Source organism: Rhipicephalus sanguineus, chromosome 5, assembly GCF_013339695.2.
Source record: "Rhipicephalus sanguineus isolate Rsan-2018 chromosome 5, BIME_Rsan_1.4, whole genome shotgun sequence".
Taxonomy (NCBI): domain Eukaryota; kingdom Metazoa; phylum Arthropoda; class Arachnida; order Ixodida; family Ixodidae; genus Rhipicephalus; species Rhipicephalus sanguineus.
In genome coordinates this window covers 79096006-79111142 of record NC_051180.1, presented here as the reverse complement: position 1 = coordinate 79111142, position 15137 = coordinate 79096006, and the positions used below count along the sequence as shown (strand labels likewise).

Sequence of the window (15137 nt, the reverse complement as noted above, 5' to 3'; positions counted from 1 at the left end):
ACCGAAAGAAGACAAGGACGGCCTTGGCGAAGGAGCTAGGCCTCGCAACGGCAACATGCATGACCGTTGGGGACGCACTTGTGCGGGCACGGCCATAAATCTCTCAAAAAACATCACCAACAGCACCGCGATCAGAAAGTAATAACGTAGGATTGCTGTTGCAAAATTTTCTGGCCTTCGTCAATCGCATCAAAGCACTCCTTAAGTCACTTTCGCCGCAGTGCACCATTGTCATGCAAAAAGCACGCTAAGATTTGGAAGGGGCAACTAGCTGTCGCGGGTCACAGATGTGTTGCTAATAGGGTGAGTTGGTCATCCACGAACACACCTGGTTCAATAATTACGCACGCGCGCGCGGGCCGTATATTTACGAGTGCAGGTATGATTGTTGACGTCTAAAAACTTCACTGGCAATCATTCAAAGCTGTTCGTGACTTTGCTGCGACCGTGAAAAAGAATAAATGAAAATGTACGCCAGCTTTCTTTTGTCGCATGCTAATTTTTCATAATTTCTGGTGATACGAATTTCGGATGATACGAATATTTTTGGTGATCCCACAAGATTCGTATCACCGAGGTTTTGCTGTACTTAGATTTAGGCACACGTTAAAGAACTCCAGGTGGTCGAAATTTCCGGAGCCCTCCACTATGACGTCTCTCATCATATCATGGTTCTGGGATGTTAAACCCCAGATATTATTTTTACTATCTTCACGTGACAAGCTGAGACCTGACTGTGCAGAAATAGTACTTGCTTGTTCTTGTGAACCAGGACCTCACACTTTTGGTGTATGAGGACGTGCTACGATTAAGAAGTGGTTTGGCACGTGATACAGTCAGCTTTGGTGCCCTCATCGTGGCTTCACATAAAGTGCTAGTGCTTATTTGAAGACAATGGGCATAGTGTGAATTGCGATAGTATAATGTTTTTTTTTTTTTTCAGACTTCACAAATTCTTGTGCTAGCAGGAGCACCCAAGCTTGTTTTAATAAAGATAGAGAATTTAGTTTCTGTGCGGTCACATGACTACACCTTGCTGTTACAGTATCTCTCGGATGACACATATAGTTGAAAAGCATTAACACTCGAACCTCATTATAACGAAGTTACATCTTACACGAAAATAATTCGTTATATCCAATAATTCGTTACAAATATACTACATTCCTAACAATATATGTATTGCAAGACTATTCTTCATGTACTTCGTTAAAACCGATATTTTGTAATATCCATGTTCGTTATATTGAGGTTTCAGTCCTGCATTTCCTTTTTGTAGTCAGAAAATAAGGGCCACAGAAAGCGTTTGCCTCGTCCTTTCCTGTTATAATCTCTAAAATTGTTAACAATATTGTCACATGCAGCTCACTTAAAAACCAAATGAATAGAACACACATGAAACCACGTATCCGTTAGCCAAAATGAAAATCTACCAAGGTGATGCCATTTGCAAAGCTACATAACCACATGCACAGCCCATCATATCTGAAAAAAAAACAAAACAAACAAGTGCACGTTATATCAGAGCCCTAGCGGTATACACTGAATTGAAATCACTGTGGCAGGAAAACGATGGAAGCTGCACAAATTATGAACGTACCAACCAGCTATGTTGAATTCAACTTAACGTTCTGAAGTAGTCGTTCTTGTATCAGCAGTGAATTTCGGGAGATGTCTTTGTCAAGGGTGACAGTGTGAACCCACAGCAGCTTTTGGCCTCCCATAGTTCACCCTGACAACAAATTCTGAAGAACTCTAAAGCAACAAGTTGAATTTAGTGAACATAACAGTTTCTTATCGGTGTATCTGTAATTAGTCTCATAAATATAAGCTTGACAAAGATAGCACTGTGTAATGCACTGTGACGAGAAAAACGTTGCTTACATTCTTACACTGCCTCAGGACATCCCCGTTGAGGAGGCCCACGGTGTTTGGGGTGCTAGGGAGCGCGTTGACAAGGTAGTGACAATCTTCGATCAACGTGTGAAGGTCTGGAGAAATACTGAAACACAAATGGAGCCACAAATGCTGCGGGTACCTCACACTGCTCCACACAACAAGAGCCCTTCAATGCTCTTCTGGTCACAATACTCTGCCGTAACACTATGGAAAAGTTTGCTATGTTTCATGCAGCTGCCGCGTGGTGGTGCTAGGTGTATGGTGGAGGCCAGACGAGAGCTCTGCATTGCATTGGGAGAGCTGAGCGCACAGGGAACCCAGCAGCATCGACAATCAGAATTCCTCATTTCTCATAAGTTGTGGAGCTGATGGCTTTGAGCATTGTGCACGAGGACACAGCAATGGGCACCTGCCACAGTGGTCAGGTGGTTATGGTACTCGACTGCTGACCCGTGGGTCGCAGGATCGAAACCCAGCCATGACGACCGCATTTCAATGGAGGTGAAATGCTCGAGGCTCGTGATTAGGTGTATGTAAAAGAACAGCAGATGGTCAAAATTGCCGGACCCTCCACTATGGCGTCCCTCATATAAACATCGTGGCTTTGGGAGTAAAACCTTAACAATTATTATTATTACAGGGATGAACCCATGTGAACGACGATGCCTAAAACTTGCTGTGTTTGCAGTTGTCGCTCCAGTAAGAGCTACGAGTGAAAACATCTCGTTTTGTTTAGTGAGTGACACCAACCAGTGGGAGAAGTGGAAATTTGTGCAACATCACGGCAGGAAGCTATCAAGATATTCAATATCGCAGTATCTGCCTTGCCAGTAACCTTGAAACCATCATATTGTAAACTGGAGAGGTCAAGATTACCTTTAGACATAAGTTCCGTCAGTCTATCTTGACAGGACACTGCAACCCTTTTTGAACATGGTAAGAGAATGCTTACTATGCATTCACAATACTGCCATAGGCAAGTCAAATACGTATGTACTTATTCAAATGCATCTTGTATAAAGGATACTCACTCTTGTTTTTGATGACAAAAAAAGAGAAACACTGGGTGTGCTGTCCAGCAAGTGAAGTTGCCATATGGTGTTCTTATCTTTCTATTTCTTTGTTTACAACCCAGTGTTAACATGGACAAGATTCAACTCACCCAATTTACCATCTTTGAAAAAAGAAAAAAGAATCGTGTTGAGGAGGAATGCAGGATCTCAATTATTATTAGGTCCTCATAGAAAATTTTTTCGGGAATATGTTCAGTGAAATGCGCCAAGCTTACTTTATTGTGTCCACAGTAGTGAACAGATAGTGCTGAAGGACTGTTTAAAAGTAACACACACAAAAATAGTAACACTATTAAATTAGCTTGCACTCCTAGCAAAGTATTCTTTCAGAATCCTACCTCTGTTTGCGAGGAAATGGTCGATTGTTAATACAGCAGAAAACAATTGTCACACTGCCCTTCTCTGAATTTTGCATGAAAACCTTTGCACCAGTACATCTGTGGGACACCATGGATTTAAAAATAGTGTTTTCTCTATTCAGACAGCTCAGCTGAGAAAATTTTAAAACTTTCTGGTTCATTTTACAGCAAAAGCTATTATCAGACCACAACAGCGTAGGCGTAGTTGTCCACCGCCACCGCCGGTGCAAGTGCGCATAATGCCTTACAGATGTGCAGCGGGTACCTCGCTTATCTGCAGAAAGATGAATAATGGCATAGTGGGTGCTTCACACTTCACAAAAATTATAATTTGTGGCGTACTGGATACCCTGCATGTGTACTTGTATTAGCTTCCCCAAGAGAGTTTCGAACGGGTTCTTGGAAGGCCGCTCTTCCAGCTCTCACTGTGACTGTGCTGCACACTCTGCGCAGGCCTGGCGTTTTTTTTTTTTCGTTCCTTTAAAAACTAATGCGACCATTTTTTATCTATAGACAATTACCTAAACACAAACAGATGCTGTCAAAGTCCATCATGTTATGGTTATCTGGTGTGGAAGCTTCAAAAGGAACTTTTATTCTTTTTGTCTTGTATGGATCACAAAGCTTTCACTATGCAAGCACAGGTGACTACTAAGACAGTTTGATAATCCAAAAAAGAGTTGGGTGTCAATGTATGGAAACATAGTTCACTATAGATGAATAAATACCCTCTATAATACAGGTAGACATTTTCTTCACATTTCACATCCCTTCAATATAGTACATAGTCAAAAATGAATGTGAATACCTTTCTACCTTTTTTCTGCATATCATGAGACAACTGCAACTGTCTGCCACTTATAAATGTGAAAAATTTTCAAGTGGTAATTTGAACTATCTTTCTGTCTCAAATCGGTGTTGTGACCGCACACCCACCGATATCAGTCGAAAATGCATCAAATCAGGGACAAGGACGAGCATAACGTAGGCACTACGAATCTTCTAGAGCCAGTATTCATGAACTATTACGGTAAATATGAAGCATCTGGAAGAAGGGCTATACAGCAAAGTAATGTGTGAAATGGGTTTAGTCGAGTACTACACACTTAAAAACAAGCGTTTGTTCTTATACCCACTTCTGAAAAGATGAGCGCCGCAGTTCTTCAGAGTTCCTGTTTCGCCTGGCGAAGCCATTCACTGTAGCACCAAACTGAACAAGACACTTGGCAACTGCATCAGACAAATACACGAATTAGAAACCCCATTAAAAACAAAGAGAAAGCCTGAACTAGTTATAACAGAAACTCCATTTTAGAAAATTTCAAGGTTGAAGGTAATTTATTCGCACAAAAATCTAAGACCACGCCCCAGTTTTTAAAGTATAGTGCCGCAAACCCAGCCCTGGTTTGTCACAACACAACCTCTGGTTTGCACTGTGACAAAAAAACCGCGCAAATCTGAGGTTGCCTGCAGAAATTCTTGTACTCACTACCAAGATGTACATGCAAGAACGAAAGTGAAACTTTTCTTCCTTTCTGAGGCAGCTCCTCTGACAACTCAACTAATCGGAAGTCAGAGCTGCGCTCGATTAAAGGACCGGGATTCATTTTTGTATGAGACTACAAATCAGCTGGACGCAAACTTTCTCATGCATAAAACTTGCTCCACTTTGAGAATTTAAGCAAAGATCATTTGCCAATGCTGCCTAATGTCTACTGTTCACAGGCGGCTAGCTGATGAGTACAAATGATCCAGAAAACATATTCGAATGTCTCCTCACCTACCTACTGACGTGAGGTTACTAAAGACAAGATGTAAGGAATTCCTTCGACTCTGGCCACAAGTTACTTAACAATTCGAATGAGAGTAGTTCACATTTCAGTTCGCAAAGGCAAGTAGCAAACTTTGTGCTCTAAATTTTTTCTATGCTCACAGGCATGTTTCAATGCTTTCTTAGGATTGAACAACATATTGAAACACAATTCGTGGACTCAAAATGTGATTCATTAGATCATGGGTTCTCAAACTAGGTTCCGCAGAACCCAGGGGTTCCGTGAAAGACATCTTAAGGTTCCACGAGTGGCCAGAATGAATGCAACCCGCTCCCATTTTACCCCCATTAATTTATTTATTTAAACAAGCAAATTTGCATTGCATTTAACGAAGCCTTCGTACACCGCATCCGCACATCAGGTGTCTGCGGCTAGCGAGAGACCCACATGGTAGCAGCAGAAAGACTCTTCATCTAGTGCGCGCCATGAAACTTGCACGATTTGCGGTACCGGTCGTGACAGAACGCACAGAGCGCTGGTAATTCATGCTCGTGAGCGTTCAAACCAGTTCAAACGACACTGACGGTTTCCTCGGTGCTTTATTCGTGGCTCATGGTGCGTCGGCATTCAGGTGGCACAACTTTCATACACGATTACTTGCCACTGCTCTATGTCGGTTTTGTAACCAAGACACGCAACGAGCGCTTTGATATGCGCCAGAGGCATCACTTCGCGCCGGTAGTGGGCTACACGAGCATTTAGGCTTAGCTTTACGACCGGGTATTGGTCGACGGCTGCTTCGCTGTGCGACTGGCATGCCTCCTTTTTTTTTTGCAAAAAATAAAACAGGCCTACGTACGTCCAGCATTCCGTTTGCGCGAACACATTGCTTACGCTGTGCGGTGCCTGAAGCATGCAGTGTATGGTCGGCTGGCATTTTAGGCGACTCGCGCAGCGGCGCAGGGCAGAATTGCAAGTCTATGTATTATCGGCAGTTCTACATCAATGGCGATGGCCTTCTATATTAAAGAGAACAGGCCAGCAGGGGCAGTGTTGATACTGTGGTTTAGAAGAACTTGTTGTTGGGTGAGTTGGTGCATCTTAACACAAAAGGGAATAACCTGCACAAACCTGACACACGTAAAACTAGACACACACGCAAGCGCAGACTTGCAACTGTTGCAAGTCTGCGCGTGTGTGTGTCAGGTTTGTGCAGGTTATTTTTTTTTTGTGTTAATATTGTGGTTGCGTACGTATCACCTACCCTACCCCTCTTTCCCCCTTCCCCATGCTTTTGACTGTCTTCATGCTCTGGAAAAAGAGGTTCCGCGGCACCCTGGAACGTTGGGGTTCCCCAAGGCCAAAGAGCTTGAGAACCCCCTGCATTAGATTCATTTACACATGCCTAAAGGCTGCACATACAACCTTTACAGCGTGCAATAAATTGTTATACGTAGAGAACTGAAGTAGGCAACTGACGACTGTTCACAGCCCCAGTCAGTTATCTATGAAGCATCTGGCAAGGTTTTGTGTTTGAGAGACTAGCATCTGCAAGGACTTACTCTCTTCACCAATGACACCGGCTCCAAGGATCGCGACACGCAAGTCCGATAAGGTCCTAAAGTTCAGCGATATTAGATCATCCCTAAAAAGAAAAAGAAAGTTTGTTGTTACGGAAGAAAGCTGAGCACAAGCACTCATGCCAGATTCACAAGCTCCGTCGCATCGCTATCACAGCATCGGTGACTGTCACGATACAATATTTTATCACTGTTTTTTCCTCAAGGATGCGATGCACATGGCATTAACAGCATCGGTTAATGCCATGAACTACCATCGGTCCCAAAATTCATCACACAAAACAATGAAAGAACTCGTTTGGAGAAGATGAAGCCAGTAGACCGCTGTTGCCAGCCACAGTGCTAACTGTATTAACTACTTAAATTAAGCAGTACTGAATAGGAAGCTCAGACCATGCCTGAGATCAAAGAGCTGTTGCTGATTTAAACTGTGAAAAAAATGTTTGATGTTGAGAAGCCTTGGCTGGCTGTGTGAACTGACGAGAAAAGGTGAACTATTACACCATGGGTGAGGGACTGCGATAAACATTACATGAATGCACTGACAACAACTTATTGAAGGGTCATCCCATGCCAACTGTCCCAGTCGGGGCGCTCGACAAAAATCAATTCCTGTGAAAACATCTGAGAAAATTACAGACATATAGGCATTACTTCAACAGTATTTTCCCTAATTTTTTTGAGCGGCAAAAATTTTTCGGGCACGTGAGCGCCATTTGAACTTCTCGATATGGTCGAAAACCGGGTACGAAAGAAAAATTCGCTATAAATTGACCGTTTCACGCATTCATTCGAAACTTGCATTTTTATGTTTTTAGAGCATCGCGCTTTCATTATAGGACAGTTGCTTAGAGTAGCTTATATTTTTCACTCCTTGGCGCGTAGGTAAAATTGAGTAAATTGCAGCGTTTTCGGGAATTTTTTTTACAAAAGGAGATTGTAGACCAAATACATCAATTATTTTTATTGAACTCTCCAGCAAACGTACTATCTCCTAAAGTTTTTATTTTGCCTCTGTGCGGCGCAGAGGCTCTAAAATAAAACCCTAAACTTAGAAAAAACGCTACATTGGCCTATGTTCAGACGTCTGTAGTACCCTAAGGTGGTCCAAGAAAAAATAAGCAGAAATGCGCATGCGATTTAGAATCATAACACCTTTGTCCACAGAATGTTTAATCGAAGTAGTTTTAGTTTTAGTCAAGAAAACATTTTTTGAACTTTAGTCGCACCATTGCGTTATTTCGCTATGGGGACAGTACAAACCGACTGAATTTACTTAACAAAAAAAGAAGAGGTGGTGTATTCGTAGCACATGGTTTTCAGCTCCTTTTGTTAGTACTTTATAATGTATATTACATATCAAGGAGATGATAAACAGAGGTAAAAATGTAACAGTACCATTGGCCTAAATGCCGAAATTTCCCAATAATGAATGGAGTTACTTATTGCATTGTTTACGGGCACCGGATACGGCGGCGGCGGCGCCGGGCAACTACGCGACAAAAATAGGCGGTTGTGATCTCCTAACAGCTGTAAAACAATGCATGTTACCAGACAGACAAGTTCTACTTTATCCAAAATCTCCTGCCTGCAACCATCCAAATAAGGATGTAAAAATAGCTTCGCACATCCCGTCCATAGTGTCGCGGACGACGGACGGAATGTGTGAATACGCGGCGCGTTGTCACATCACGTGCCGTTCGTTGCGGAATACTTAGATGAACTCCGTTTGCATCCGCTATAAATGACCACGCTCGCGCCTCCTTTCTCCGGTTTACATGAACTTTGAGACAACTTATTTTCACGCCAATTGATTCTCAGAGCCGCATGCAATGAGTAACGCGATTCATTATTGGGGAATTTCGGCATCTAAGGCAATGGTACTGTTATATTTTTGCCTCTATTTATCATGTCATTAATATGTAATATACATTATAAAGCACTAACAAAAGGAGTTGAAAACCATGTGCTACGAATACACTACCTCTTTCTTTTATGCAGTAAATTCAGTCGGTTTGTACTGCCCCCATAGCAAAATAATGCAATGGTGGGACTTAACTTCAAAAAAAATTTTCTTGACTAAAACAAAAACTACTTCGATTAAACTTTTTGTGGACAAAGGTGTTATGATTCTAAATCGTATGCGCTTTTCTGTTTATTTTTTCTTGGACCACCTTAGGGTGCTACAGACGTCTGAACATAGGCCAATGTAGCGTATTTTTCAAGTTCAGGGTTTTATTTTAGAGCATGTGCGCTGCACACAGGCAAAACAAAAACTTTAGGAGATAGTACGTTTTATGGAGAGTTTTGTAAAAATAATTGATGTATTTGGTCTACAACCGTCTTTTGTAAAAAAATGCCCGAAAATGCTGCAATTTACTCAATTTTACCTACGCGCCGAGGAGTGAAAAATATGAAGCTACTCTAAGCAACTGTCCTATAATGAAAGCGCGATGCTCTAAAAACCCAAAAAAGCAAGTTTCGAATGAATGCGTGAAACGGTCCACTTATAGCGAATTTTTCTCTCGTACCTGGTTTTCCACCATATCGAGAATTTCAAATGGCGCTCACGTGCCCGAAAAATTTTTGCCGCTCAGAATATTTTGGAAAAATACTGTAGAACTAATGTCTATATGTGTGTAATTTTCTCAGATGTTTTCGCAGGAATTGATTTTTGTCGAGCGTCCCGACTGGGACAGTTGGCATGGAACGACCCTGAATGAAAAACAGTCAGTTGTATTGCTGCAATTTTAACAAGTGTCTCTTTTTATATGCAACCTCTCCTAACTTTGCTTGCAGCAAAAGACAGCACTAGGTCTCATTAATGTCATTCTCTGAAAACAATTATGAGAGCAAGTACAAGCGTACTGTTAAACTAATCGTCATCGAAATATAATCGTTAGCGCAAAATGTGATGATTAAGGAAACAAAGGGCTATGCTGCCTATAAGGGCCTTTTCACTGAAACATGTCAGGCTCAGAAAAGGCATTTTTGTACAGTTGTACCATGCAAGGTACTTTGTAGCAGTACTCAATATGACATACCAGCTCTTTGCCTTCTGCAGCTCGAAATACCTATACAGGCCTCGCTCAAAGTTGATGATGCCAGCCACAACATATTCTCCCATGAGGATGCCAAAGCAGCTTGCCCTCACAATCGTGTACGTCGGAACAGGCTGGAAGAGTGAACTCACGCATCACGTAACAAAAAACAAAAAAAAAACAAAATGCTAAATTTCATACATCTGTGACAGCAACAAACCATGAGCAATGATTAACTCGCACTTTTATAACATGAACCTCTATAGGCCCTCTGTTGGCCTTCCTTGACATCAGCTTTCACCCTTTTCAAAGTGAAACCAGAAATGACAAGCTAAATTAACGAGGTACAATAGTATTCTTGGGATGCTAGGTAAGCCCAAGATTTATGAAACTGAGAGCTACAAGTCCGCAATGATCACTCATATTTTACTCTTTCTTTACTGCTTATCATGGGGAAAGGGAAACACACAACAGGGCAGACCTGTTTTATGGTGGCCTCAGCGGCTGTGAGCGGCATGCAGATCGAGTTCAGATAATTCCAGACACAGGCAACACCAATGTCAACCTGGTAATAATTCCATTACCACTGGTTTTCCTGAAAATTTATACTTTGCATGTAATCCGCTGCTGCATCATCATTGAGAACTAGAAAAAGCAGTCGTACAGTTTTTAAATGTAACCGGATGATACGGTAAACAAGCAAGAAAAAGAAAGCAAGGAACCTCCATTTGGCGTTATACCTCTATCCATCCATTTAGGATAACAAATGATGCTGTTATCTGAACAAACTGGTGTTCACATACATGGAGTTGGTGATATGAGCTAGTGCCTGTACAATCTGTGACAAAGCATGTTCTTCAGAATCGTACAGACTGGTTGACAATAAGAACTGAGCTTAAAAGGTGAGTCACTAGGATTCGGTTGGGTCTGAAGAGGTTAAAGGGCGCCTCACCAAGTTCCAGAATGCTACGTGCCTTTCTCTCCATGGAAGCCACATAATTAGAGAGCGTCAAAGCTAACAGACATGTATCCATGTCGAACACATACATTGGGACATCTACGGCCAGTCTGTAGAGTCACACATGCGTGCGCCAGAGCGGTCGTGAAATGTCACTGACCATCGAACATGTATTCAGTTTTCCTATCCAGCATGAAGCGTGCAACGCCACCACTGAAAGTGAGCCGAGAAGTGAAACAAAGCGGGGTTGTTGTGCCTGCATAAAAGAGCTCCCTCACTTCCTGCAGTTGAGACTTTGCGACGCTTACTAACTCCAGCTGAAGCAAAGGTGGACAGTGCCCTCACAGCTTAACTCGTCTCGAGGAAACATGCTAATTGACAGTTAAATTTACTGTAATGTGCCGAATAATGAACAGATTTTAAAAATTTATTACATAAAACACTTTCCAAGCGGCACATCACAACTTCCCCGAGTATTACCAAAATTTTCAATGAAACGTAGTGAGGGGCCTTTTAAATTTGCACAATGTAATCTCGCTGGTCAAGGAAAGGATGTTACCTCGAGCACTTTGAAAATGAAAATAATGAAACAAGGAAACAAAGTAAGAACAGCAAGTCGCATCATACATGTAGATCGTCGAATTTGTGAATGCGATAAGTGTGCTACTCACTACAGCGCATGCACATTTTATCAGAACGCAAACATGGTGAGACTGCCCACATAACAAGTTGCTGTGTGCATATTAGGAAGCGAGGCTTTGCATACTGGGCTCCAGAAAATTATTCAGCAGACGTCTTCTATCCCGCATATTCGTTTAGAAACTTGTGCCCCCATGCTACAAATGTGGCTCGATTGTGGCAAGATACAATTTGGTAAAGTTTCCGGCCACATTGGTCTTACTTCCACAAATGTCCTGCAAGTGTTTTTTGTACCGGATGTTTGACAGAAATGAATACTTAAAGGGGTCACGAAGCACCCCTTGGGCTGGTTGAAAAAGCACATCCTGCGGAAAGCTGACACGGCTATGAACTGCTCTGCAAAATATTACAGTCGTGCGCGCCGCATAAAGGCCACAAGCGGAGCACAAAGTTGCCGTTTCCTCAGGCGCCCTCTTTTCAAACAGAGGCTGGTTCTCACTCTCGTCGGTGGGCGGGGCATTTGCACGTTGACGTCGCGGATCTGCCAGTTTACGTCGCAAGAGACATAGCATGCTTATTGGCCGATAGCCGACGTAAATCGAGAGTGGCGTTCGGATGAGATGCGCTTCTTGCCGCGGGGTGCCGGCACTTGCCGGCGCCGCACTCCTCGGTACACGGTAGCCACACTCGCGCAAGCGAATCACAGCGGGAGAGCGATCGCGTTTCATGACGTGCGCTGACGTAACTTCTTTCCCCGTGCCATCCCTCCCTGTCTAGCTTCCAGTGCGCTCGTTGGCACGAGAAAAGAGAGAAAGCACTGGGAGCATGCGCCAAACCCCCGTAACTCCGCTGATTCTTGACGGATTCGAGAAATTTTTGCGGCAATCGATTCGGGAGGCAGTAAACTCCGATACTGAGGTCATTAGATCATTACTTGGAAAAGTGGTTCATGACCCCTTTAAGATTTTTCTAATGGTAAATAGTCTAATCCAATAAGTATCAAATAGCAAATACTACTCTACCATACTTGAACATTTGCGCACCTTCGGTTCTTTAAATATGGTTGAACCCTTATATAAGGGACACTGATGTAAGAGACAGTTGGGTGTAAGAGACACCAGGGTGCCTACTTCGAAATAGGGGCTTGATCAGAAACTGAGAACGTGGTACCCTGCTTACAAGTGACGCCTTATATAAGGGAGAAGAACTGTCCCCTGGAGCATGTCTCTTATAAAAACGGGTTCAGCTGTATGTCGACGACTACCCTGTGATGATAAATTGCGGGGAGCATCAAAACCAGGCCTGTAGCCAGCCCCCTCCGCCCCCCCGCCATAATTTTTATGAGACAGGGTGTTTTACTGAAAATAAATAATTAAAATAGGTTTTTTTCTCAAATAGTCAAGGCCTTCAGCAAGTGCCCCCACACCCTCCAAAAAAAAAAAAAATTCCTAGCTACAGGCCTGATCAAAACAAATATGAAGTTGCTACTGGTGTTCTTGAAAAAAGTGTTAGAGGGCTTTAGCACAGCCATCAATCGGTGAAACGAACTGATATTTCAGAGAAGTGCTTAGTCATCACAACTGTTAAGGCCAGGGGCGTAGCCAAGGGGGGGGTTGGGGGGGTTCAAACCCCCCCCCGAAATTTTTCAGTTTTGCTTGCGTATATATGCGCGCACATATACAAACGCATATAAAGTATGGTTGAACCCCCCCCGAAAAAAATTTCTGGCTACGCCCCTGGTTAAGGCATTATGAACGCAGTGACCACAATTTATAGATGGCATCACAAACTATAATCTAGTCAATTTGACAATCCTGCAACTTACCAGAGATCTATTGATATTCGGAAGGAGATTTTCAACACCTGCAAAAGAAAAAAAAAACAGCAAGCCATCTGTGATCGCAAGCAACTAGACAGGACACTGCTTGAAGTTTTTCAGCCTTTTTTGGGGGGCGGGGTAAAGAGGTTTCCCTTCAAATTAAAGGTGGAAGGCATCATATGCAACCTTCACGCACAGCTGCACTGTTTTAGTGACAAAAAATAAATGACGATAAGCATTGCCTTCCCACTTTCACACAAAAAAAAGGTTGGAGCTACCAAAGAGGCTACAATGGATTACCCATGTATTCGGCACTGCTGACTCCGATAAATAAACTACGACCTGAAGGACCCATGCTCAGGAAAATATGGGGAAAAGTAGAAAGCATCTAATGAGAACCCCAATGTTCAGTTCTTGGTCGTTCTACATGCTATAAGCTGATGATATGTCTAGTTGTACTGTAAAGTGGCACTGCACAACCACCTTATTCACAGCACATCCACAATTATTCACAACCTATTCACTATTATTCGCTCATATGGTAACAATTTATTTGACTTTGATTCAGCAAGAAATTCCCTACACTTAAATGCAATTTTGATGGCAACTATCGTGCTTAAGGGTTGTAGCCAAGGGGAAATCAAAATGAAAATGCTGCTGTTATTCCATTATTGAACGACCAGGTGAACTGTTTTAATGTTCAGTTCACAGATTGCACAGCTGACTGTATTAGGTGGTCTAAGTGAACAATGTTAAATGCAGACCAGCTGAACATTTTCGTCTAGATTAACAAGTTCTCAGCTGTCAAGCTGACGCCAAGACCTAAAAGGAACACATCAAAGCCGCAATACTGCAATACCTAGAATACAAAAGACGCATATTGAAGTGATTGTACTTGCCTGCAGATGTGACTTGAACCAGCTTCATATTTGGTAGCTGGTAGAGTATGTCCTTTAATATATGGGTATCCGTGATCAGGATCTCAACACTTTGGAGTTTTTTGACAACCTCCGGTTTAATCTTCGGACAGTCCTCGTGCACGGTGACTGCAATGTAACAGAAACAAGAGGACTGCACAATTTGACAACCTTAAAGGCAGCTTGTAAGTTTACCAGATAAAACTTTTCCTGCGAATTCAACGTTACCAGGACGACCGAGGCCCGCGAACTGTGAGAACACCGCACAGTAGAAGTAAAAGCGTGCTTAAATGAATGGAATATGTAGCCGCGCTCGATGTTCAATCCTGAGTGATTCCGGTTAAGACTGAATCCACTGAATGCGATAGAGGTCAACTGTGATTAAATATAGCATGCAACAACGCTCTATTTACAGATGGTTCAATCGCGCCAGTTGTATGACAAGGGCATAGGTTCACGTTTGTTGGATCGTAGAAAAGGCAACAAACGAAAGTTCGCGCAGCGACAATCCCTAAAGCTTCGCTACAGTGCAACATGTTTTATGACATGGTACTGCGAAAGGAGTTATCACTACGGTTAAACGCGAAACAACGACTCAGCTCGGTGCACACGCAAATACCCACATTTTGCGACGATCTCAACGACATCGGCTCGACCTTTGACCGCTTGTCGGAGATGTTCGGCGAGGTGTGGAATTCTCGAAACAACGTAGATCTCTGGGCGTGCCATTTTAGAAACTTGGTGCTGTTCTTCCGTAGCAAGGGAGTGCTGTTCTTCCGTAGCAAGGGAACGAAATGCAGGATGTAGACGAAACCGCTCTTGCTTTGCGGCGCGAGCGACTAGGTCGGCTTGCCTGCACGAGATTCTTCCAAAATGAGAAAACGAACGTAATGATGGCTGGAGCATGACAATCACGCACGACGCGACAGTACAATCTATCTCACTAAAACAATCTACGCTAGAACACGCAACGATACATTTAAATTCGCTTGCGCCCACCGATCACATCCCCCTCAAGCAGTACAGCGGTTCAGCTGATAAAACGTAATCAAACCATCAAACGCCCAAGGATGACGCACC

General features: G+C 42.9%; 1 protein-coding gene across 3 annotated transcripts in view; it reads right to left on the bottom strand.

The window, feature by feature from the left end:
* The window catches only part of LOC119393826 (glyoxylate/hydroxypyruvate reductase A), a 50307-nt gene extending 35211 nt beyond the window's left edge, over window positions 1–15096 (bottom strand). For 2 of the 3 annotated variants that reach the window (XR_007416380.1, XM_049416384.1), the window contains exons 1-7: window positions 14681–15096; window positions 14040–14186; window positions 13147–13184; window positions 9728–9858; window positions 6666–6748; window positions 4468–4561; window positions 1885–2002 (exon numbers count right to left, since the gene is read on the bottom strand). Coding sequence is in view for 2 of the 3 variants with exons in the window: in XM_049416384.1 (XP_049272341.1) it covers window positions 1885–2002; window positions 4468–4561; window positions 6666–6748; window positions 9728–9858; window positions 13147–13184; window positions 14040–14186; window positions 14681–14963 (894 nt within the window). In the remaining variant the exon portion in view is untranslated. The remainder of the gene's footprint in view (window positions 1–1884; window positions 2003–4467; window positions 4562–6665; window positions 6749–9727; window positions 9859–13146; window positions 13185–14039; window positions 14187–14680) is intronic. The other variant, XM_037661009.2, reaches the window with a different exon arrangement.
* Between the last annotated feature and the right edge of the window lie 41 nt (window positions 15097–15137).